This window comes from Acomys minous (assembly GCF_964271855.1).
Source record: "Acomys minous genome assembly, chromosome: 10".
Taxonomy (NCBI): domain Eukaryota; kingdom Metazoa; phylum Chordata; class Mammalia; order Rodentia; family Muridae; genus Acomys; species Acomys minous.
In genome coordinates, this window is record NC_140491.1 from 35714942 (window position 1) to 35740395 (window position 25454).

Here is a 25454-nt window from a genome sequence, read left to right on the forward strand (position 1 = left end):
TTGCTAAAAAGTCCTCACGCCCTGGGCCCTAACTTAGTTATTGCCTTATTGTGGTGAAGAAACACCATGACCAAGGCCACTCTTATAAAAGAAAGCATTTAATTGGACGCAAAGAGGGAGTGTGATTTGATGATTTGGCTTTTGGAAACCTCAAAGCTCACTCCCAGTGACATGCCTCTCCAACAAGGCCACACCTCCTAATCCTTCCTAAACAGTCCACCAACTGGGAAACAAACATCCATATTTTCTTTCTTTCTTTCTTTCTTTCTTTTTTTTTTTTTTTTTTTTTTTTTTGGTTTTTCAAGATAAGGTTTCTCTGTGTAGCCTTGACTGTCCTGGACTCACTTTGTAGACCAGGCTGGCCTCGAACTCACAGCGATCCGCCTGCTTCTGCCTCCTGAGTGCTGGGAGTAAAGGTGTGCGCCACCACGCCCGCCTTAATCGTCCATATTGTCATTCATAGTACCACAGACACCAAATGCACCGATGCTTAAGCTCTTTAGATAAAATGGGATCGTATTTGCACATATAGCTTATCCATATTCTCCCACTTAGGTTTTGTGTGTGTTTGTGACAGAGTTTCCAGCTAGTCAGGTCTTGGGTTTCTTTTGTTTTTGTTTTTGTTTTCCAAGTCAGGGTTTCTCTATATAACCTTCGCTTTCCTGGACTCAATTTGTAGACCAGGCTGGCCCCAAAGTCACAGAGATCAGCCTGCTTCTGCCTCCCTGAGTTCTGGGATTATAAGCATGCACCACCTTGCCTGCCTTTGAAAATTTTAAAACTTACTTTATTTGGGGTTCCTTGATGCATCTACCTCCCTGTTGGAGGAATGTCTTGAATGGATGTAACAACTGTCAATAAAGTGCTGTTCATCCAATAAGCTGGGCAGAAGGACAGGAACGGGAAGGCGGGACTTCCTGGAGAGGGTAGTTGAGCGTGCATTGAAGGTTGTGAAGGGGAAAAGGGTTTACATTTGGGGGGGGGGGCGCGAGGTGGGAGGTGAGGGAGAAATGGCCTGGGGATCACCATAGTGGCAAGTGCTTGGGGTATATGTATGATATGAGTTTTAGAGTAGTTTGTTTGTTAGTTTTAAGAGTAGATTTGTATCAGTTTAGATTCTGCCCAGTGTAGTGCTGGAAAGCTTTAGACTCTGTGTCATTTATTAGCCATTTTAGGCCGAACAGATACATTTATACTGTAACAAATTGACAGGCCAAACTGATAACTTTATACTGTAACGCCTCCTTTCCAACCCACCAACTCTGTTTTGGAGAGAAAGACTAATAGAGACAGGAGAGGTAGACCTCTTTAGACTCAGTTCCTTGGGGTGACTCCTCTCCTTGTTATCATAATTACAGCAGTTAAGTCAAACAGCAAACAGTGGCATCAGACTTGAAGCATTCTCTGAAGTGTTTCTCTCTACAAGCATCTTTATATTTTATTTTATTGTAGATAGTGTTTTGTAAACTCTCTAATATTGGAGCATCATCTTCAGCCTTCTGGTCCAGTATATCTGAAGACATATTTTTGAAGCAGGGACCATTGCACATATAGCACAAACAGAGTTTGGCCATCAACTCTGCCTACACCCAAGCTTCCCCATTTCAGGCAGAATTCTGTGTGTGACAGAAACAAGGACATTTTCCCCAGTGGCTGGTTTGCCACATCTGAAGCCATCTCCATAAGGAGGTTCCTCAATGCTCGTTACCTTCTTTGAGGCAGGCTAGGTGTTGCCAGGAGTCAACCTGTCTCATTTTCAAAGAATCCTCAAAACAAAACAAAACAAAACAAAAAAATCTTTAAATGCCATATTCTGTAGGTCTCTGAGGTTTTTGTTGTTTTGTTGTTTTGGTTTGGTTTAGTTTGGTTTGGTTTTTCAAGACAAGGTCTCTTTGTGTTAGCCTTGGCTAGCCTGGACTCACAGCTGGCCTCGAACTCACAGCGATCCACCTGCCTCTGCCTCCCGAGTGCTAGGATTACAGGCATATGCCACCACGCCCGGCTTCTCTGAGATTTTTGAAGACCTTATCTAAATATTTTACCTTATCCAGCTATTGAACCTAGGATGTATATTCTTGTGATAAAAATTGAATAGTACAATGATTTAAAATTAAACTTATTGGGGCTGGAGGGATAGCTCAGAGGTTAAGAGCACTTCCAGAGGTCCTGAGTTTAATCCCCAGCAACCACATGGTGGCTCACAGCCATCTTTACGGTTATCTGATGCCCTTTTCTAACCTGCACATGTACATGCAGGAAGAGCACTGTACACATAGTAAATAAATAAATACATATTTTAAAAATTTAAACTTATTTTACAGCAATATAAAAATTTCTATACCAATGAATTAAAAATAGCCTTGTGAGTAATAATTAAGGCCTTAAGTTGAAGAGTAGATGCAATAATCTACCTTTTGTCCTATCATCCCTATATATTTCTATATTCTCAGAGAAAAGACCCTGAGTCCAACCTCATTCTCTCTCTGAATAAGACCAATAATAACATAACCAATTCCCAATGGAAAAAACATCCATGTCCCAAAACCTTACCCAATCCCCCTTAAGGGAAATGGGACATCATTCTCTTCAGGCTTCTTCTGGCTGATTTGGGATGAATAATACCTATGTATGGGCCCAAATAAAAATGGGAAAATGGAGCCAGGCGTGGTGGCACACGCCTTTAATCCCACACTCGGGAGGCAGAGGCAGGTGGATCACTGTGAGTTTGAGGACAGCTTGGTCTACAAAGCGAGTCCAGGACAGCCAAGGCTACACAGAGAGACCCTGTCTCAAAAAACCTAAATAAATAAATAAATAAATAAATGGGAAAATGGTTAAACAAGCTAGAGATAGCATTTGTGGTCCAATCTCTAAATATTGAGACATATAGGCTTAATAATAGTCCTGTGTGGGACAGTCTGAAATGCTGGACCAATTGGATTCAGGAGCTTTCTTCAAAGCTGGCCTGGGAGCTGTTCTGTTCTGATGATGCAAGCAAAACACTTATGGCTGGAACATGAAGAATGCAGGATGTCAGCATATCAGCATGCTGGAGTATGAACCCCGTTGGGTCTGATCCAGCATCAGTGTCTGGTACTTTTGTTCTGAAAATATATAATTTCTCACAAGCATTATACAGTTTTAAAACTATAAATGCTTGAGGTATGCAGGATGCACAGAACAATCGAGGCTGGTTCTTTTATTTATTTATTTATTTATTTATTTATTTATTTATTTATTATGTATACAGTGCTGTGTCTGCATGTACACCTGCAGGCCAGAAGAGGGCGTCATATCACATTATAGATGGTTGTGAGCCACCATGTGGTTGCTGGGAATTGAACTCAGGACCTCTGTAAGACCAGTCAGTGCTCTTAATCTCTGAGTCATCTCTCCAGCCCCATGTAGTTTGAATTCTTGTACGTATAGACTGACTTACATTAGCAGTCATCTTTTCAGCCAGGTCTGCTTCATTTTAACCTCTTTCAAAGAGGAAGTATAATATTACCATTAACCAAAGAACATACAATCATTATTTAATTGAAATCAAAGCAAGATTGTATAGTTATAAATGTCCTTCCCTAGGCTCTATGGTGCCTGATGTATAGGCCAGGCTGCTACCTGTCCCCCGAGAAAATGTATCCCATTTTAGAGACAAGCTGGTTGCCCTGAGAAAAAGAAAATGACATTAAGCTTACCTTTTTAAGCATATGAATTGTAGCCTTTGAGTTTCTGGGACCTAACTAAGCTGACGTGTACTTTGTCACCTGTAAGTCCTCTGTGTCTTTTTGTATCTGGTGTGACTGCCACTTGTCCCCCGTGAAGGTTGCTCACATTTTGAGGGATAAAACGGCTGCCAGAGCAGTGACATCTCAACTCAACATACAAAGGCTTTTCAAAGTGGAGGCATGCAGCTTGCATGTCTGTCTCCCTGCCCAACCTTGGTCCTCACATAAACCAACGGAATATATCTCTTAGGCCAATTACCCTTTGGCACCAGTTCTCCCAATGAAAGCTCCACTTTAAGGATATTGGCTGGCCTTTTTTGAGCAGTAACATCTTCCCTTACATAAACCTAAAATTGATGTGATTCCATCCTTTAGATCAGTAAGGACATATAATCTATTATTAAGAAAAAGGAACTTAGCTGAGCACGGTGGCTCAAGCCTTTAATCCCAGTACTTGGGAGGCAGAGGCAGGCAGACCACTGTGAGTTTGAGGCCGCTGGCACCTTTACCTGCTAAGATCTCTCTCCAGTCTGAATTTTAACTTCATTTTTGTCAGAGATTTCTGAATAGTTTATAGCAGACAATGAGAAAATAAAGTACTTACCTATACTTTATGCATTCGTGACATGTAACATTTATTTGGGGGCACATTTCTAGGCTATGTGGTTTATCTTTGAATTTTTTTCAAATGTAAACCTCAAAAAAGAATCCCACGTATAAGTGGACCCATACATTCAATTTCACATTGTTCAGGGGTCAACTATACAGTCATTCTTCCATTATTTAAAGTTACTGTGTCCTGCTGGGTGGTGGTGATACACCCCTTTTTAGCATGTGAATTGCTGTGAATTTGAGGCCAGCCTGGTCTACAGAGTCCAGGACAGCTAGAGCCCAGAGAAACCTTGTCTCAGAAAAACAAAAAACAAAAAACAAAACAAACAACCACCCCCAAAACAAAACAGTAAACCCAACCAATGACAAAAAAACACCTTGTTCCAAGCTACTTGTCTATAAAATAAGGATGTTGAGGGAGGCAGGAGACATGGCTCAACAGTTAAGTGTTTGTACTGCTCTTGCAGAGGACCCAAGTCTGCCTCCCAGCACCCATGTTGGATGGCTCACAGCTCTTCTATGCCTTCTTTTGGATTCCACATGCACTCACACTTGTACTGCTCTACCACACACATTAGAAATACAATAGGCTTAAAATGAAAAAAAAAAAATGATCTCCTGGTGTGGTGGCGCAGGCCTTTAATCCCAGCACTCAGGGAGGCAGAGTTAGGCAGATGGCTTCAGGGCAGGGTCTTTGCCAGCTGGTAACTGTCTGCCTCGTGTAGCACAGAGAGGAGCATGATCTGGATAAACAGGAGAGCCTGGAGAGAGAGAGTGTGTGGCATGTAGCAGTTTGGAGAGACCAGGGACAGAGGGTGTTTTGACTTGGAGATAGACAGAAACATTTCAGCTCAGCAGCTCGGAGGAGACTGCTTGCTGCATTTGCTGAGTTTGGTTTTGCCTCCAAATAACCCACTGACTTTAAACACCAGGAAAAGCAAACGGGTCTGTGCCCCCTCTCACCACTAACCTTCTTTCTCATACCCAGACTTAAGGGAGATAGGGGCTTCAATACACCAATAGAGTTTAAACTCCTGTCAGGAGTTTTAGTAACAGCCAAAATTAGGTAGCAAAGCTGACTATCAGCACCACTAATCTGAAATGTTTCTTTATTAACAGTGTTTTTTTTTAAGATTTATTTATGTATTATGTATACAGTGTTTTGCACACCAGAAGAGGGCACCAGATCTCATTATAGATGGTTGTGAGCCACCATGTGGTTGCTGGGAATAGAACTCATGACCTTTGGAAGAGCAGCCAGTGCTCTTAACCTCTGAGCCATCTCTCCAGCCCATAACGGTGTTTTTTAATCTTCCTAATACGGTGATGCAGAGGCAGGCAGACTACTGTGAGTTTGTTTGAGGCCAGCCTGGTCTACAAAGGGAGTCCAGGATAGCCAAGGCTACACAGAGAAACCCTGTTTTGAAAAAAAACAAAAACAAAACAAAACAAAAACAAAAAAAGAAAGAAAAAGAGAGGAAGGAAGAAAGGAAAAGGAGAAAACAGGATTCTGGAAGACAGTAGATAGAAGAGCCGGATTTCGACTCCTCTCATGACAGGGCCCGCCGGAAGCCAGACTTGTCAACCCACACTCACATTTAGTGTGGCCTGAAGCAGCTTGTGAAACATGCTGTTTCGGAGAGGCTTGGCTACAGAGTCTCTTTTTATACTCCATTAGAGATTTAAATTTGCCTCTGCCCCCACAGGCCTTGTGCTTGCTCTCTTCTCCTGCATCTGCCTCCCAAGTGCTGGGATATCTGAACGGTGTTATGGCTGGGGATGGAACCCAGGGCTTGGTGCATGGTAGACAAGCACTGCACAGCAGGCACAACCATAGCTCATTTGTTCTTACTAACAAATTATTCTCTCCCCACCTCAGATTTATTTAGAGGCAGGCAGATCACTGTGAGTTTGAGGCCAGACTGGTCTATAAAGCAAGTCCAGGATGGTCAAGATAGCATAGAGAAACCCTCTCTCGGGGGGTGGGGGGGGGAATAGATTTATGTATTTATTATGTATACAGTGCTCTGCCTGCATGTACACCTGCAGGCCAGAAGAGGGCATCAAATCACATTATAGATGGTTGTGAGCCACCATGTGGTTGCTGGGAACTGAACCAAGGACCTCTGGAAGAGCAGTCAGTGTTCTGAACCACTGAGCCATCCCTCCAGCCTACAAATTATTCTTAATATCCAGAGTCTAGTCACAAAGTTGGAGCCAAATCACATTGTATTTAGGCTAAAGATGTTTAAATTGCGAACATAACCAGATTGTATGCAGTCTCACTTGAGTAACTGGAATGATTCTTGAGGCTGAACACTGCTGTTGCTCTGTTCGTGAGCTTCTTCTTTGGCGATGATGAGACAATTGGTTGTGAGCCACCATGTGGTTGCTGAGAATTGAACCCAAAACCTTTGGAAGGGCAGCTAGTACTCTCAACCTCCGAGCCAGCCCTCCAGCGCAGTAAAATATTAAACTTGCAAACACTATGCGTCAACAATGAAGACTTGGGATTAAGTAGTAACATATGTAACAAAGCTGAGACTTGGAAAGTTTTGCCAGAAAGATTAGAGTATTTTTCATATTTTATCAAGAAGCCTAAGCAAATGCTGGACGTCCAAATTTAACTAAATAGGACGCACTAACCATCTTGCAACTTATATTGCATAAGGGAGGAAATTAAAACAGCAAAAGCTTCACCAAGGCTTATTTAGTACGGAGTACCACCACCTGCTTGTCTGTGTGCAAAACTGTCAGATGTAATAAGCTGGGCCTTAGAACAAGGACACTCACAAAGGAGAAATGTAGACATTACACATAAAGAGAACCACGTGCTCAGGAGTATGCATTTAATACTAAATAGCTAACACCGAGCTGTTGCTTGTTCTGTCCACAGAATCCTCATGACCACCTGCACATTTAGAGGTTATTATGGCCAGGTGCAGTCAAAGCCCTGTGTACACCACAAAACGTTTAACTGTTAGGGCCAGAATCAAAAGTGGAGGTGCATGCCTTTAATTTCAGTACTCGGGGGTGGGGGTGGGGGTGGGAGGGGGCGGAGACAGTGCTTGAATGTCTATGAGTGGGAGGGCAGTTTGATCTACATATTGAGCTCCAGGTCAGCCAAGTATGAGACCAAAACAGGAACAATATATCTTGCAAGTTAACGGTTCTGCTTGCAGTAAGATAGTTAAGACTAACTTCTTAGGGGCTGGAGAGATGGCTCAGAGGTTAAGAGCACTGACTCCTCTTCCAGAGGTCCTGAGTTCAATTCCCAGCAACCACATGTTGGCTCACAATCATTTATAATGTGATTTAATGTGGACTGTATACATAATAAATACATAAAATTAAAAAAAAAAGAGAATAACTTCTTGGGCTGGAGAGATGGCTCAGTGGTTAAGAGCACTGTCTGCTCTTCTAGAGGTCCTGAGTTCAATTCCCAGCTCACAACCATCTATAATGAGATCTGGTGCCCACTTTTGGAGTCCAGGCATACATGCAGGCAGAACACTGTGTAATAAACAAACAAACAAATAAATCTTTAAAAAGGGGGGAGGAATAAAAAAATAAAAATAACAAAATAAAGCGGGGGGAGGGGCAGGCGTGGTGGCGCAGGCCTTTAATCCCAGCACTTAGGAGGCAGAGGCAGGCGGATCGCTGTGAGTTTGAGGCCAGCCTGGTCTACAAAGTGCGTCCAGGACAGCCAGGGCTACACAGAGAAAAACCCTGTTTGGAAGGAAGGAAGGCAGGAAGAAAGGGAGGAAGGAAGGAAGGAAGGAAGGAGGGAAGGAAAGAAAGAAAGAAAGAAAGAAAAAGATCTGCGGTAAATTGCAAACATGTTTTTCAGTCTACCCTAAATTTGGGATTCACATGACACATTTCCTTCCCCTTGTTGCTTCCCTCTTGTTGTGTCCTTCTAACAACGTATGACAGCCAATTCTTTGGCCCCCGTGGACAGCTTATCTACCTCTCCTATAAAAGGAACTTTAAGAGGCCTGCAGGGGCTGCTCTTTCAAATCCCCACTTGGGTGAGATGGCTGGCTGGCCAGCCAGTGCCAGCGCACCCCAAAATAAAGCTGACTCTAATTGGGCAATCACGGATTTGGACTTTTCTTTTTGAGATTCTCAGGAATAACACAAGGATAGACAGAGAGACTTTGTGTTACTAAACAAAACAAAATTGAAATTAAATGAAAGGGTTTTTGTTTTTCATTTTTGGTTTTTTGAGACAGGGTTTCCCTGTTTAGCCTGCACTCACTTTTGTAGACCAGGCTGGCCTCGAATTTACAGAGATCCGCCTGCCTCTGCCTCCCGAGTGCTGGGATTAAAGGCTAAAGGCATGCGCCACCACGCCCAGCTATGAAAGGGTTTTTGTTTTTGATGTTTTCGAGACAGGTTTTCTTTTTGTAGCCTTGGCTGTCCTAGAACTAGCTCGAAGTCAGGCTGGCTTGGAACTCACAGAGATTCACTTGCCTCTACTTGTGTGCTGGCATTAAAGCTGAGTGCACCACCGCCCCGCTAAATGAAAGCCATTATTATTAGTATTTTTTCTTTTTGTCAGGGTCTCGCTCTGTAGGTCTGGTTGGCCTGGAAACTTGCTATGTAGACCAGGCTGATCTCAACTTCTGTAGTTCTGCCTGCATTTGCTGGGACGAAAGCCACCACACCCGTCCTGGAGTTGTCTGACTTCAAAACCGTGTAAGCACTTGTCGTCCGTGTTTCTAAAAGAGGATGGAGGATCTCAAATTTGAGGCCAGAGATTGGCAACATCGCAAGTTCCTGTTTGAAAAAAGAAAAGAGGAAGTGATTAAGAGAGAGAGAGAGAGAAACGGAAAGCATCCGGGCGGGCGGGCTCCAGGGGCTGCAAATGGACGTACGGAATAAAGGTTTGAAACAGCTGTAGGTGTATCCACTAAGGCCTAAGAGCAATGACACATCATGCCTCGGGACCTCCAGGTGGCTTTCGGTCTTCCCATCCGGCTGCCCCACCCTTCTCTACAGCCACAGCCTTCACCCGACAGCCTCTACTACTGCCGGCCGGGCCGCACCCTACGTCCTGAGACACCTGGGACAGAGCCACCACCCTACAAGTCAAGCGCAGCACCGGATGCAGAGCCGGTCGAGGAGGCGTGTCCGCACCGGCCAAATCTCATTGGCTTTCTCGGCTGCCAGTCGCCGCTCGCCTTTTTTTCTTCTGCGCCCGCCCACCCGGAGCGGCCGCCGGGCAGGGACTTCCGGCTTAGGAGGAGCTGGGGGTCGAGGGCGGGGCCGTGTGGAGGAAGAAGCAGGCCAGGCCGGGCGGCGGCTCTCCAGGGCGAACCATGGACAGCCAGGGCAGGAAGGTGGTAGTGTGCGACAACGGCACAGGGGTAAGACCCTCGCGGGGCGGCCGCGTGTGTGTGTGTGCGGGATGAGCGCGGACCCTGGGCTGCGGGGGCGCGGGCGGGCGCGCGGGTGGGCTCTCGGGGGACGCGGGCGGGAGGGCTCTTTCTCGGGGGCGCGGGCCGGTGGTGAGCCCGTGGTCCGGAGCTAGGCTGCTCGCAGTGCACCCGAAGGCGGCGAGATCTGTCTCCACGCGCCCCCGAGCATCTGCCCACGCCCCGAGTCCCGAAAACCGAGATCCGGTGTGGGTCTAGGTAGTGCGAGGCCCCGTTCCTGGGTGGCGATGAGGTCTCGGTTTCCGAGCCTAGCCTGTGTCCATACAAGACCCAGCGGCCTTCCTCTTCCTGTGTAGCTGAAGATGCCAGAGTGCGAGGCAGGAAGCGGGTTCCGCAGAGAAAAGGGGAAGTGCTGTCAGGCCCTGGGCCGCAGCCCCAGCTCTCGGCTGCCCCAGGAGAGTGTGTGGGCTGTCCGTGTCGCCTGTGGTTTTGAGGGTTGGGGGAGGGATGGTCGGCGGCTCCTGGTTCACCTTTCGCTTTGCATGCAACCCTTCTTAGACCTTCTCTGTGGGAAGACTCAGGAGACCTAGGACCTCTCCAGTTGTTAATTTTAATGGCAAGTGGATCGGCTCTGTTTCCTCCTCTCTGCCTCTTTATTTATTTATTCTAAGTGCAGGATACGGGCGTTAGTCTTGACGATCTTAAGATTGTCAAAATCAGACTAAAGCGCTGATTTAGAAGCTGTTTGCAAGTGGTTTCTTTCTATCCCCGTTTAAAAAAAATGTGTGTGGGGCATCAAAGATGAGGATGGAAATGTTTCTTTTGAATGAGTCTTTAGTGATATCTATTTTAGTGTTGCAACGTTTTGTGACTTTTCTCCTCCCTGCTGCAAAGATGACACACAAATTAAAATAGATTTTACTTGAACTAACTCTTTGAAACTGGATTGTTGAGGAGGGAGAAGGAGTCGGTATTCACTGCCATTCTGCTGCCCTTGATTGAATTTATGAGAAACTTTGAACCATTACTGTATTAGCTTCATTTAAGCTAACTTAAAAGTGGACTAGAATAGGATAGATATCAATACAAACAGGCATCCATGCCACTGTGGTTACATGCCTAAGATTTAGTAACTTAAAAGCTTTTAAGCAGGGCTGGAGAGATGGCTCAGAGATGGAGCACTGGCTGCTCTTCCAAAGGTCCTGAGTTCAATTCCCAGCAACCATATGGTGGCTCACAATCATCTATAATGAGATCTGGTGCCCTCTTCTGTTGTGCAAGCATATATGCAGGCAGAACACTGTATACATAATAAATCTTTTTATTATTTTTTTTTCAAGACAGGGTTTCTCTGTGTACCCTCGGCTGTCCTAGACTTTGTTTTGTAAGGCTGGCCTCTAACTCATGGCTACAGGGCAACAAGATATATATATATATTCCTGCAGGTACACCTATAGGCCAGAAGAGGGCACTAGATCACATTATAGATGGTTGTGAGCCACCATGTGGTTGCTGGGAATTGAACTCAGGACCTCTGGAAGAGCAGTCAGTGCTCTTAACCATTGAGCCATCTCTCCAGCCCCCTCCTCCCCTCCCAAATTTTTAAGCAGTCCCACTTTGTGTGCTCATTAAAGATATTTATGTTTGCAGACTCATGTAGGGATTCATAAAACACATCTCATATTCTTTGAGATAAAGAATAAAGCAGTGAGGAAAACTAGGTAGAATTTCATAAAGATTCTAAATTATCAGAAAACAAAGATTAAAAAAAAAAGCAAAGTATGTATTGTTGCACTATGTTTAAATTATGAACATTTAAACTTTACTAAAATTCTTATAAAAGCGCTTATTTAAAAAATACTACCTTACTACAAAAGAGATGCCTCAGCATTTAAGAGCACTTGTTGCTCTTGCAGAGGACCCAAGTTTGGTTCCTAGCATCTGTATGGCAGCTCACAAGCATCTTTAACTCTGGTTCCAGGATATCCAATGCCCTCTTCTGGCCTCTGTGGGTACCAGGGTTATGTGTGGTACACATACAAACATGCAAGTAAAACACACAACAGCTGAAGTAGCAATAAGTCTTAAATAGGTTTTTAAAAGGGCTAAAGTGATGGCATACTCCTTTTATGCCAGCACTTGGGAGGCTGAGAAGTTTTTGGGTATGATGCTGGGGATTGAATCCAAGGGTTTGTACATGGGAGGTAAATGCTCTTTCTGAGGTGTATCCCCAACCCTGAGAAGTTAAAAAGCAAAAGATTCATTATATTTATGTGTATAGGTGTTTTGCCTGCATTTAAGTATGCATACCAATGTGTGCCTGGTGCCTGCGGGCATTCAGTCCCTGGACTTGTGGATGATTGTGAGGTGCTGTGTGGGTACTGGGAATGGAACGTGGGTCATTGGCAAGAGCAAGTGCTCCTAACCACATGTCTCCAGCCCCAAGACATAAGTTTTTAAATTCCTCTGACAACCCATAATTGGATACTGGAAGTATGGGTGTGTCCTCTCTAGCACCTAGATGCTTGATCTGCTCCACTTTCCCGTTACCCACAACTAGACCCTTGTCTCAGCAACCCCCCCCCCCAAAAAAAAAGAAACCTGCTTTCTAGAAAAGGGCTTCTGAAGACGGCTGTTTGGGCAAAAGTCTGGACACCTCTTAGCTGGAATTTTGATTCCTTTCAAATTGAGTCCGGGTCCCTGGTGTTGATATATGGTGTACCAGACTTCAATATGAACTCACCAACAATGACTTCACTCACCAACAAAATGCAGATATACCAAGTGACAGCCATGTTGCTGGCATGATGCTTAATAAAGTTGAGTGGTTGTACATAGACCTTTATAGTGCTAGAAGAACATTTCACTTAAAATTCACATTTGTAGTTGATTGTAGTTTGTTTTATCTTGCTGCTGCTAACTCTTATGTTGATTCTAGTACTATTTTGAGTAAAAACAAAACAAGACCTTGAGTTTCACCTTGTGAAAGGCATAGGTCTGGTAGAGCAATCATTGGCCTCAAATAAGAACGGTCATTATGAAGTTGAAATACAAGCACCACCAATTATTAAGGGAAAGGGTACATAGCACAGGAGCTCAAATGGAAGTTTAAAGATCTTAGTGAGTGTGATGGAGCGTGCCTGCAATTCCAGTGCTTGGGGCGGAGAGGCAGAGGATCAGGAATTTGAGACCAGCCTGGGCTATGTGAAGCCTTGTCTTGAAAAACAAGAAAATCCTGCTTGGTGCTACTTCCAGCACTTGGGAGACTACAGCAGTAGAATCACCACAAATTCAAGGGTAACTAGGTCTACATAGTGAATCCCTGTCTCCAGAGGCCCAGGAGAGGTGGCCAAAAGAATGTTAGAGCCTGAGGCCCTGGATGTCCACAGGGAAGCAGTGCTGCTGGACACATAGGACCTCAGCATTTGTGACAGCAGTCACAAGACCTGTGCAAACCCAAGCCGGGTCAGTCAAGTTCCGGCATGGAGCGGGGTTAGGCAGGAAGCTCCAGCCCAGCTAGAGGGCTATTGGGAATTCTTAGCTGCTGGGAGTTGAGGGAGAGAGAGAGACACAGAGAGACAGATAGACCATTTATTTTCTCTACTAATGAAGCCCCTGATAAGTCAACGTCCCACACTCCCATGGAAGGCTGCATTCTCCAAATTTTTGGAACATACTGGCCTTGATGGGAAAAAAAAAAAAAGACAGTTGAGTGGGAGGAGAAGGGGGCGGACCTGAGAAGAGTTGGGGGCAGAAGGATGAATAGAATCAAAACACATTACACAAAATTCTAAAAAACTAATGAAAATATTTAAAAATAAAATGAGAGTCTTTGAGCCTCTTTTATTAAAGGGAAAAGTTGCTTTGATATCAAATGCAGACAGGTCCTTTGTTTCTTTTTGCCTTGAGGAGCATTGTATCTCTTACCATTTGATGACTCAGTAGGACGTAGCGTGCTAGCTTAAACCACAGGGCCACAAGGAAGAAACTATATATGGTAAAATCTGCTTCTTGAACAGCCTGTTGCACACAGCGAGAGAACTAAGTCATCAGTCTTAAATGATTGACATGCAGGAAGAATTTCAGTGATTAAAATGATACCAAGAGTAGCTAGAAAACATTATTTTCTTTGTATTTTACTGTATTATGACTCAACATTTTTTTGAGGTTTTTTTTTTTTTTTTTTTTTTTTGAGACAGGGTTTCTTTGTGTAGCCTTGGCTGTCTCAGACTAGCTTTGTAGAGCGGGCTGGCCTCGAACTCACAACAATCCACCTGCCTCTGCCTCTCAAGTGCTGGGATTAAAGGTGTGCGCCACCACGTCGGCCTCTTGTTTTTTGCAAGAAGTAGCTTGCCTATTAATTTTGTGATGTTGAATTGGATTGTTTTAATCTTATTGGATCCTAATGCATTTGATTTGAAATAATGTGAGATAGTGTGGTTTTCACTGTTCTGGTGGAATGTCTGATACCTTACAGAAGTGAAGCATTGGATTCTAAGACAGCATCTGCTTCTGCCAAGCTGCTGCCTAATTAGAGCAAGAGTGAGTGGGTGTTTTTGCTGTTGACTTTCTTTTTTCTTTTCTTTCTTTCTTTTTTTATTTTCAGGAGAGGGTTTCTCTGTGTAGCCCTGGCTGTCCTGGAACTCTGTTTGTAGACCAGGCTGGCCTCAAACTCACAGAGATCCTCCTGCCTCTGCCTCCCAAGTGCTGGGATTAAAAGTGTGTGCCACTACGCCCGGCTCTTTGCTGTTGACTTCAAAGAAGGGTCTAGAGTCTGGGCTAGCTTGCAATTTGCTACACATCCCAGGACAACCTTGAACTTCTGATCCTCCTGCCTCCACCTCTTAGTGCCACCATGCTTGGTTTATGAGTGTTGGGGAACAACCCAAGGCTTGCCTTAGATAGGCAAGCACTCTACTATCTGAGCTGCATTCCCAGCCCCAGGAATGGGTTATTAACTATTTACTTATTTTTTCTATTTATAGTAGCTTTAATTTGAAAAGTCTAACCCCTTCTCCCTGTTTGGTAAAGCAGCGATAGCACTTTATAATTGTTTGCAGTTTCAGTGATCTTAATTTTTGTCTTCTGAGTTACTTGAGTTGATCAGCAGATGAAGGTGTTTGTTTCAAAGCCTGACAACCTGAGTTTGATTCCTGAGACCTACTTAGTGGAGGAGACAATGTGCCAAGAAACTAAAGTGTGTTGTTTACAATTTAAAAAATATAGCCAGGCGGTGGTGGCACTTGCCTTTAATTCCAGCACTGGGGAGGCAGAGGTAGGTGGATTGCTGTGAGTTCGAGGCCAGCCTGGTCTACAAGGACAGCCAAGGCTACACAGACCCTGTCTCGAAAAACAAAACAAAAACAACAAACAAACAGCAAAAAATATATATTTAAAATTTTGTTTATGGGCGTCTCCTGCATGCCTGGTGCCCAGAAGAGGGCCTCATATCCCCTGGAACTGGAAATACGGACAGTTGTGATCTGCCATGTAGGTACTGGAAATTAAACCCAGGACTTCTGGAAAAGCAGCCAGTGCTCTTAATTCCAGCCCCTCAAAAGACCTTTAAGACAGGAACTATCCATCTGCATAATTGTAATTAAGACATTGATGTGACCCTTTGCTGCTGTGTGCGTATGAATGACAGGAAGGCCTATCAACCTTAGCTACCTCCTCCTGCACCAGGGCTTACTTTACCCCTTAGCAAGGCTCCCTCCCCTCTTAAATTTCTCAATTCTTATGTAACAAATTTACTCCTTTACATTTGTTACATTTATTCCTTTATACTTGTTAAGCAGAAACTGTTGGAAACTTGTAGAGTAGCCTTTTATTCACACTCTTTATGGGTTTGTTTGTTTGTTTGCTTGTTTTTAATTTTTGGTAGTGCTGTCATTTCAACCCACTGCCCTGTGCATGCTAAGCAAGCACTGTACCACTGACATAACCCACTTGTAATTTTTTTGAGGTTATTTATACCCATATAAGTGGGCATTTCATTCTGATGAATGGCTCCTTTTGACTTGCCTAATGTCTGTATCTGTTAATTTCTGAGATTTTTGCTGTTGTTTTGGTTAACTCATGTTGACCTTTAGCTAAAATTTTCCTCTGAGGAGTGCTGTCTTTAAAGGCCTGCACCTCTTTGTGGGTCCTTCTTTAAGGTTAAACATAAGATTTTTTTTATTCAAATAGCATTTTAGTTTTGTATATTTAGAATGTTTGTCGAAACCAGTACAGTAGGCTGGTACTAATGATAGATTTTATGCTAAAATTTGTATATAGTGGGGTTATAATGAGAATATTTCCTCTGTACTTTGGTATTTCAACTCAGTTATCAGGTAAGCTGTTTTTTTGACTTGAGGAACAAAGAAATGCTATGATTTAGGAGAAAAATGTAAGAGGTTTTATGTATTTGTTTTGTTTTGGGTTGATAGTTGGGTTTGGCCTTGAACCTGCAGTCTTTCTGTCATGAGCTGCTACACCCAACAAGATGCTCTTCCTGTCCTCTGTGGTAATTGTTCCCCCAAGTCTTTCAAGGTTACATCAATCAATTATTTGAGAAGACATTCATCGTGGGAATCTAAAGTAGTGTTCCTGCATTCTGTTAAGTATTCCTTGGGGTGAAATGTACACTCTTGATTTCACTTCTCAGCCACTATCAGATGAACAAGTAGGGAATCTGACTGCATGTGCCCTCAGAGCACACTGACTGGTGCCTTCAGAGGAAGTGTACTCTGCACTTTTATTTAAGACGAAAGTTTCACTGTGAATGAGGCTTTGGTTGGTGTGGCACTTACTGTGTAGCTCGTGCTGGCCTAAAACTCATGGTCCTCTTAAGTGCCAGGATTCCAGACATGTGCCTTCATACCAACTTGAACAGTAATATGCTTTTAGATATGTGTAGCTGTACCTAAAAAATGCCCCACTTGGTAGCTCAACAGTGAACTAACTAGCATTAAGCTTTGTGAGTTTGGAATGAAGCATCTGAATAGTATGCTTTATTTAGGTTCTGAAGGTAACTATAAACGAGATGATAGGAATTAGGTGGGGCTGGGGGTGTGAAATTCCTAGTGTCAGACATTTTTCATAATTACCTTTAAATCATACTTTTACCATATTTTAAAAGATCTGTTGTAAAAAAAAAAAAAAGGACATTTATATAATTCCTGATTGTCTCATGGTTCTTCCTGCTGTATGTAGTTTATTTTATTTGTGTGTAATAATATAAATGTATGCTAAAAAAATAAAATATGAAAAAAGTTAAAAAAAAAAAGACAGAATTCTATATAGCAGAATGTTCTAGGGCGGCTATTTATAATTAAGTGTGATTCATCATTATTTCCCAAAAGGCTGCTGTAGAGACAGTGAAGATGCTGTATTTTGGCAGGATTGATTCGAGCTCATATTACACAGGTTTGTGGAGGTCCTAGGACAGCATGCAGGAGTGGGTTCTCTCCTTCCACCTTGTGGGTCCCAGGAATTATCTCAGGTCATTAGCAAGTGCCCTCACCTATCGAGTCAACTTACCAGCCAGGGCATTCATATTATCTATCCACCGTTGGAAAAGAGAACCCTTATATTCTGCTGGTTGGAATTTAAATTAGTTGAGTCACTGTGGCGATTGATAAAGAGAATCCTCACGAGACTGAAAATACATAATAGCTGAAGAGAGAGAGAGAGATTTATTGGTAAAATACTTGTCTTACAAGCCGGAGGAACCGAGTTCAATTCTTAGAACCTATGTAAAAATGATGACTTTGATTGTAATCCCGGTGACGCAGAGGTTGAGACAGGATGTCCCCTGTGCTCACTGGCCAGCCAGTCTAGTCTAGTTCATAAGGCACAGCCAGTGACGCTGCCTCAAGGTCTGAGGATGACGCTAGAGGTTACCCTGCTGTGTCTGCATGTTGGTGCATGGCACTTGCACACACTTGTTTTCTTTCTTTTGTTTTGTTTTTGTTTTTTATTGTTTTGTTTTTTGAGACAGAGTTTCTCTGTGATAGCCTTGTCTGTCCTGGACTCTGTTTGTAGACCATGCTGGCCTCAAACTCACAAAGATCCTCCTGACCCTGCCTCCTGAAGGATTAAAGGCATGAACCACCACCACCTGGCTTACACATTTGTTTTCAGAAGATAAAAAATAGAACTAGCCTGACATGGTGGCGCACACCTTTAATCCCAGCATGCTGGAGGCAGAGACAGGTGATCTCGGTGAGTTCCAGGCCAGCCTGGTCTATAAAGCGTCCAGGACAGCCAAGACAACACAGAGAAACTCTGTCTCAAAAAACAACAAAACAAAACAAAAGCACTAAACTAGCAAATGACATAATTATACTACCCTGATTATTTACCCAAAAGACAGCAAGTCAGCATCCCACAGATAACTATTTATTTATTGTTGCACTGTTCACAACAGCTAATAGGTGAGTTGACAAAATATTCTGTATAGTCACAGTAGAGTTTCAGCCATAAAGAAGAATGAACTTATGTCATTTGCAGGAAAACGGATGTAACTAGAAATATATTAAGTGACTGAGTCAATAGAGTGCACTAAGAGGAGGAAGGAAAGGGGGAGGGTATGGAAGGAGAATGTGGTTCAAGTATAAGGTATACTTACATAATGATGTCTTTGTGAACCCTTTATTATATACAATATCTTCTGTTGCTGTTTAGACTTTCTTTGGTTTACTTGAGTCGAGTCTCAAGATGTAGCACAGACTGCCTTTGGACCTGTAAATAATCCTCTTGCCTCAGCAGCCTGGCTTTTTGTCCATTTTGTTTTATTACTAATATGTATCACTTCCAAGTATTATTCTTCACCTAATTCTTCTAAAAATGTATAGTCCCTGGTGCCACACAACAATAGACTTTTTCTGTAGGGAATTGACTCACTCCATTCCCCTGTGTGTATGTGTCTCTCCTTTTTCTCACACACACACACACACACACACACACACACACACACACACACACACACACATATACACATACACACCCACTTATAGCTGTTAATGAGGTAGCATAAGACCTGTATGTGACCTTAGTCAATGCTGTCATATTATTTATGATCTTTAGACAAGGTCTCATGTAGTCCATGCTGGCCTCAAACTCCATATGTTAGGTTTGGCCAGTTAAGGCTGGCCTTAACTCCTAGCCTCCTATCGCCACCTCCACAGTGCTAGGATGCGTAGTCCTAATACAATGTAAATGCTATATAAGTAGTTATTTTCTAGTATTTAAGGAATAATGGGGGGGGGGGTATGTGTGCCTGGAGAGATGGCTCAGAGGTTAAGAGCACTGGCTGTTCTTCCAAAGGTCCTGAGTTCAATTCCCAATAACCACATAGTGGATCACAACCATCTATAACAAGATCTGATGCCCTCTTCTGGCCTGCAGACATTATCTGAAGGCAGAACACTGTATAAATAATAAAATCTTTAAAAACAAAAACAAATAAGGGTAAGGTGAAAGGTATTTTCAGATATGATTTAAATGTTTTTACTGCATTTATTTGTGAATGGGTAGACATGCACATGCCACAGCATGTATGTAGAGGCAAAGAACAACTTTGTGGGAGTTGCTTCTCTGCTCGCTGAAGACTGAACTCAGGTTGTCAAGTTGGGCAACAAGTGCCTTTACCTTGTAAGACAGCACGTTGGCCCTGCTTCAGATATTTTGACCAGCTATTAGTTGAGTCCGTGGATAGGGAACCCACCAGCTGTATTGGTTTTTGTTTTGTCCCTTCCCCCCCCCCCCTTTTTTTTGTCTTTTTGTTTGTTTTTGAGACAGGGTTTCTCTGTGTAGCTTTGCCTGTCTTGGACCCACTTTTTAGATCAGGCTGTCTTCGAACTCACAGAGATCCACCTGCTCTGCCTCCGAAGTGCTGGGATTACAGTGTGCAGTGTGTCACTATACCGGGTTTATAGTTGTATTTTAAAATGATCATAATCACATGCTTGTAAATTAACAATTTTTTTAGTATTTACCCATCAGTTATTTAATATGCAATTCTTATACGTCAAACTCTGTTGTAGGTGTTCTCAGTAAACACAACAATCCTTGTAGTTTAGTATGCATTAGACAAAGACCTTATTAATGCTGTAGAGACTTTGACATAGCATCTTCCTGTATATTAGTTATTTTTCTGGTCATTGGATCAGTACCTCAACAAAGTAAATTAGAAGAGGAAGGGCCAGGACAGCCAAGGCTACATGGTGAAACCCTGTCTCAAAAAAAAAAAAAAAAAAAAAAAAAAGAGGAAGAGGAGGAGGAAGGGCTTATTTTGGCTCATAGTTTAAATTCTGCCCATCTCAGGGAATGCGTAATGGCAGGATCAGTTCCTGGCAGGACCAGAGGGTGCGTGTCCACATTTTGGTGGACTGGGAAGTGGAGAGAGAGATGTGGCCAGAAGTGAGACTGAGCTCTGACCTCTAAGACCTCTCTCCACAATCCACCTCCTTTGACTAGGCCCTACCTTGTGAGTATGTGTGTGAGTGTGTGTGTGTGTGTGTGTGTGTGTGTGTGTGTGTGTGTGTGTGTATGAGATCTTGGCTGTTCGTAGACTAGGCTGGCCTTGAATTTACAGGTTTCCGCCTACCTTTGCTTCCCAAATGCTGAGATTAAGGTATGCGCCACCATGTCTGGCTCTTAGGTTTTACCTGTTAAAGAGTACACATACACCTATAGACAGCGGGGGATCACATGTTCAACCACATGAGCATGAAGAGGCATTCCATCCTCACACCGTAACATCCTCGTTGTACCTTGAAAGTTAGTCTTAAGGAGCCACGGCTGGCCTGGAGGCCTGGAGGCTGCTATGTTTATCAGGGTGGCCTTGAAATTAGAATAGTTCTCCTGTCTCTGCTTCCTGGGTGCTTAGATTTCAGGTGTGCACTGCCATAACCTTGGTGAAATGTCTGCTCTTAAACTATATTGAGGATGGGATGTAGCTCAGCGGTATAGCATTTGCCTAACATAACTCTGCCCTGTATCTCAGAGATTCCTTGTCAGGCATGGTGGCCCATGCCTGTAATCACAACACATGAACCACTACTCCCAGCTTTCCATTTATAGTTATTAAATCCGCTAGAATGCAGTTTCTTTTTCTTTTTTTTTTTTCTTTTGCTCTTTTTGAGAAAGGGTTTCAGTGTGTGTATCCCTGGCTGTCCTGGACTCCCTTTGTAGACCAGGCTGGCCTCTAACTCACAGGAATCTATCTGCCTCTGCCTCCTGAGTGCTGGGATTAAAAGCATGTACCAACCACGCTTAGTTTAGGGCATTTTTTGGCGGAAGGCCCAGCCTAATGTGTTTGGTGACATCCCTGGGTTGGTGGTTCAGTGTTCTATAAGAAAGCAGGCTGAGCAAAGCATTAGAAGCAAGCCAGTAAGCAGCACCCCTCCATGGCCTCTGTATCAGCTCCTGCTTCCAGGATCCAGTCCTGTTTTGAGTTTCTGTCCTGACTTCTTTCAGTGATGGACTATGCTGTGGAAGCCAAATCAACCCTTTCCTTCCCAAGTTGCTTTGGTCATGATGTTTCATCAGCAATAGAAACCCTAACTAATAGAAGCTCTGTGAGTGCTTGGTACCTGGGAGAACTTAAAGAGATGATGCTGGGAATAGAATCTTGGTACCTGGGAGAACTTAAAGAGATGATGCTGGGAATAGAATCTCGGTACCTGGGAGAACTTAAAGAGATGATGCTGGGAATAGAATCTTGGTACCTGGGAGAACTTAAAGAGATGATGCTGGGAATAGAATCTTGGTACCTGGGAGAACTTAAAGAGATGATGCTGGGAATAGAATCTCGGTACCTGGGAGAACTTAAAGAGATGATGCTGGGAATAGAATGGGTGACCACTTTGGATGGTTTGAAAGCAAAGTGGTGTTTTGTGCTACTGTTCTGTTTTTCAAGATAGCCTTGGCTATCTTGGACTCACTTTGTAGACCAGGCTGGCCTCGAACTCACAGAGATCCACCTGCCTCTGCCTCCCTGAGTGCTGGGATTACAGGTGTGCGCCACCATACCTGGCTCTGATATTGTTTTTAAATAACTATAGTAAATGTGCAGATACTAACCCACTTTTCACTGTTTCCTTCCAGTTTGTGAAGTGTGGCTATGCAGGCTCTAACTTCCCGGAACACATCTTCCCAGCTTTGGTTGGAAGACCTATTATCAGATCAACCACCAAAGTGGGAAACATTGAAATCAAGGTAATGTTTTATTTGTTATCCTCACACACGAGATGTGTGAGGTGATCTTTGAGTTAAGTAATGTAAAGTACAATGTCAGGAAAAGCAAAGGGGAGAACAGAACTTTTTGTAATTTTAACGTATAGCAATACCCCAACAAAGGCAAAAAAAAAAGATCCCTGAAGTTAATTTTATTCTTTTTTTGTTTATGTATAGCATGGTACCATTATTACATGGAATATAAAACATTAGTTTTAAATAGTAGGTACAAAGTTGATACATATTAGTGCCTTAAAGTCTTTTTGCATAATTTAGTTTGAAAAAGAAATCAGCCTGGCAAATTTATTTCTTGCACAGTTGTTAGTGTCTTAATGTCTGAAACTTTAGGCTTTCTCCCCATGTTTTCATAGGCTGACCCTCCTACTCATCTTATACAGTCAGTCAGGAAAACACAGAAATCTAGACCTTGGTTCCTCTTCTCACTGTTATAGTTGATTTTCATAATGTGCTGGAGAAAGCCAAGAAGGTCTTCATTGGTCTTACACTGTTTATCTTACTGTAATGGGACAGGAGGGCAAGCTATCATTAGCCAAAGTACTTAACATGAGAGACTCAGCACATTTTCTCCCACAGAACTAGAAGTCAAGCAGGACTGACACTATTTTATAAGAAATAGAATAATTAAAAAAAAAAAGAAATAGAATAATTAAATGATGCCAATTGACTTTACATTCTTCAGGTGTCCAGGGTCCAGATTATATAAAACACAGTAGAATTTAGCAACTTTTCAAAATGAGGTGTTTTGTTTTGTGGATAGTTAACATTGTTGATTGTGTTTGGACAGTTTTTGCCAAGACTTAAATGTACATCTTTGGAACACTTGTTTGAGGTGTTGAGAAAAAGGTGATAGTAGTGGTGATCGGTGATAGAGATTTGCTGTCTTCTAGGACTCTACTATGGAAGCTAGAGACTTGAGTTACATGATGAATAAAAATACACATGGAGCTGGCCAGTGGTGGCACACACCATTAGTCCCAGCACTGGCAGAAGTAGGTGGATTTCTGTGAGTTCAAGGCCAGCACAGTCTACAAAGCAAGTCCAGGACAGATAGAAACCCTGTTACAGAAAAAACAAGCAAGCAAGCAAACAAACAAACCAAAAACCCAAAAAGCAAAAAATGTATGTGGAAACCTAGCTTCTGTGTTTATTTTTAACACCTAAAAGTGGCCAGGCTTGGTCGTGCATGCCTTTAATCCTAGACTCTGAAGGCAGAGGCAGGTGGATGGATCAATGTGAGTTTGAGGCCAGCCTAGTCTACAAAGTGAGTCCAGAACAGCCAAGGCTACACAGAGAAACCCTGTCTCAAAAACAAACAAACAAACAAACAAAAAAAAAAAAAAAGAAAGAAAAGAAAAAGAAAAAAAAATCCTAAAAGTGAATTCTGCCCTTTGGTAGGTTCACTCAGTATAAAACATTTTAGGAAAGGCCGAGAGGGAAAGTTTGTTGGATTCCTTTTACTCTTTTCATAAATTTTTATTCTGACCAAATTTTATTTTATTTTTTCCTTTTTTGGAGACAAGGTCTCATTGTGTAGCTTTGGCTGGCCTTGAACTGGAAGAGAGTAAGATTAAAGGCGTGTAGCAGGACACCTGTCAAATCCGCCTTGAAAGAACTTCACCTCGGAACTTAGCTAGTAACATGATGAAGGAAAATTGAGTGGCAGTAATACATTTAATTTAGTATATGGCTCTTAAACATTTTTATGGATAGTAACATTTTTGAGGTCCAGAGAAATATCACATTTAGCCATTTTTATTTTCCAGCAGGACAGAAACAACACATTTCTTCACCTACTTTCTTGCTTTTTTTAAGGCCAACTAATAGAAATGCCTAGTTTCCTTGTGAGACATTTCCAGGGACCACCCCACTAGCATTTGCTGAAACAGTTTCTTATTCTCTCTGCTGTCTTGTAAGCCTTTCAAGTTAAGTTGCTTTTCTTTGATGTGAGTACTAGGGTTTAGATAAACACTCCTGAACTAACTCTTATCCATCTAAACCTTTGCTGTTACCACGTATTTTTCTTAAATAAGTTCTTAAATTCAGTAATGAACTAAAGGAAGTTTGACATTTTGGAATTCCTGTGCTTAGTGAATTGACTTATATTTGTATGTCTTGTTAGCTAAAATGTGATGGTAGATTAAGACAATGGAAATTTAAATCATTTAGTTAATTTTCATGTAGGAGTAATTACTGTCCATGTTCATTTGGCCCTGATAATTAACACCTAAGTTATTGTAGAACTGCATCTGACCTCAGCCTAATTTGTCTCTGTTGCTTGTATGTTTAAACGTTTCAGTGAGGATTTATGTAGGCCTTTTCTGACTCTTGCTTCTACCTTCTCTTTCTTCACCTTTCTTGACCTGTTGAAGTAGAATAACAAAAAGATGGTAAGTGAGGTTACACACATGCTCTCTGTTTGTTTTCCACTTTTGCTTGGTGGGACAGTAGTTGTTGTTTTGTGTCCCTTTAGTACTGGGGAGGGGGGAGTCCTTATTTTTGTTTTAGTACTTTAATTTTTAACCCTTTTCATTTCTTCAGTTTGATAGCAACTAATAAAGTCCTATACTTTCTTAATTGCATACAATGAACCAAACAAGAACTAATTACTAACATAGTTTTGAATTGTTTTCCTTATTTTTTGTAGATGAATGCTATAATTAAAATGGAATGTGGTGTGTGTAATACAGAAATGAAGTAGCTATGTGATACAGATAGAAAATGGGTGAATTTGTCATGTTTGGAGACTCAGTTTACTGATTGATGTTATATATTGCCTATAAGAGTGGTGCATATATTTGCCCCAATACCATATCATGTATTTGGTAAACTGAGTAAATTTTTGATGTGCAAATGAATCATAAATGAAAAAGTAACAAAAGAAAATCTTTTTCCATGTCTTTCTTACTGATAGTAGCTTTGACATCTGAGAATAAATTAAAAAAAGAAAAAAAGAAAAAAATTAAAAAAAAAAAAGAAAACCTGTCAGGTTTTCCCACAAATAAAAGTCCACACACACACATACAGACAACTATGTATAGTCCCTCCCATTTTCAAACAAACAAACAAGAGGCTTGCTGGGCCTATCCCAGACATTTGACTGTGTGATGATTTTCTATGGTAATCTTTACATCTGGAAATTCTTAAATTTTTCTGAATAAAAGAGCATGCATTTGTCTTAAATACTAAAGAGATTTTTAGAAAGGGTGTACCTGTAGAGAATAGTATAGGCATACTTTTCAGGGTTTTTTTTTTTTTAATCAGAAATAGAATGTTTAATTGATATTATAAATGGATTTGTTCTTTCAGCATAAAAGTAACCCCCAGTATACTGTGTGAAGAGAAAGGACCTCTTTGAGACAGCCTCACTCTGTAACCTGCATTTCCCTCTTTGATAGAATCTCCTTCTAGGGGTAAATGGGGTTTGAAGCTTGTAATTTTTCTCTTTTCTAGTTCAGAGTAACTTTGTTCAGAACCATTCTTGGCAAAT

General features: G+C 42.3%; 1 protein-coding gene across 1 annotated transcript in view; it reads left to right on the plus strand.

Moving 5' to 3' along the window:
• The first annotated feature begins 9552 nt into the window (after nt 1-9552).
• ACTR2 (actin related protein 2) overlaps nt 9553-25454 on the plus strand; it is a 45891-nt gene continuing 29989 nt past the window's right edge. Inside the window, exons 1-2 of the mRNA XM_084799285.1 lie at nt 9553-9712; nt 21818-21928. Of these exons, the coding sequence (XP_084655411.1) occupies nt 9665-9712; nt 21818-21928 (159 nt within the window). The 5' untranslated portion in view covers nt 9553-9664. The remainder of the gene's footprint in view (nt 9713-21817; nt 21929-25454) is intronic.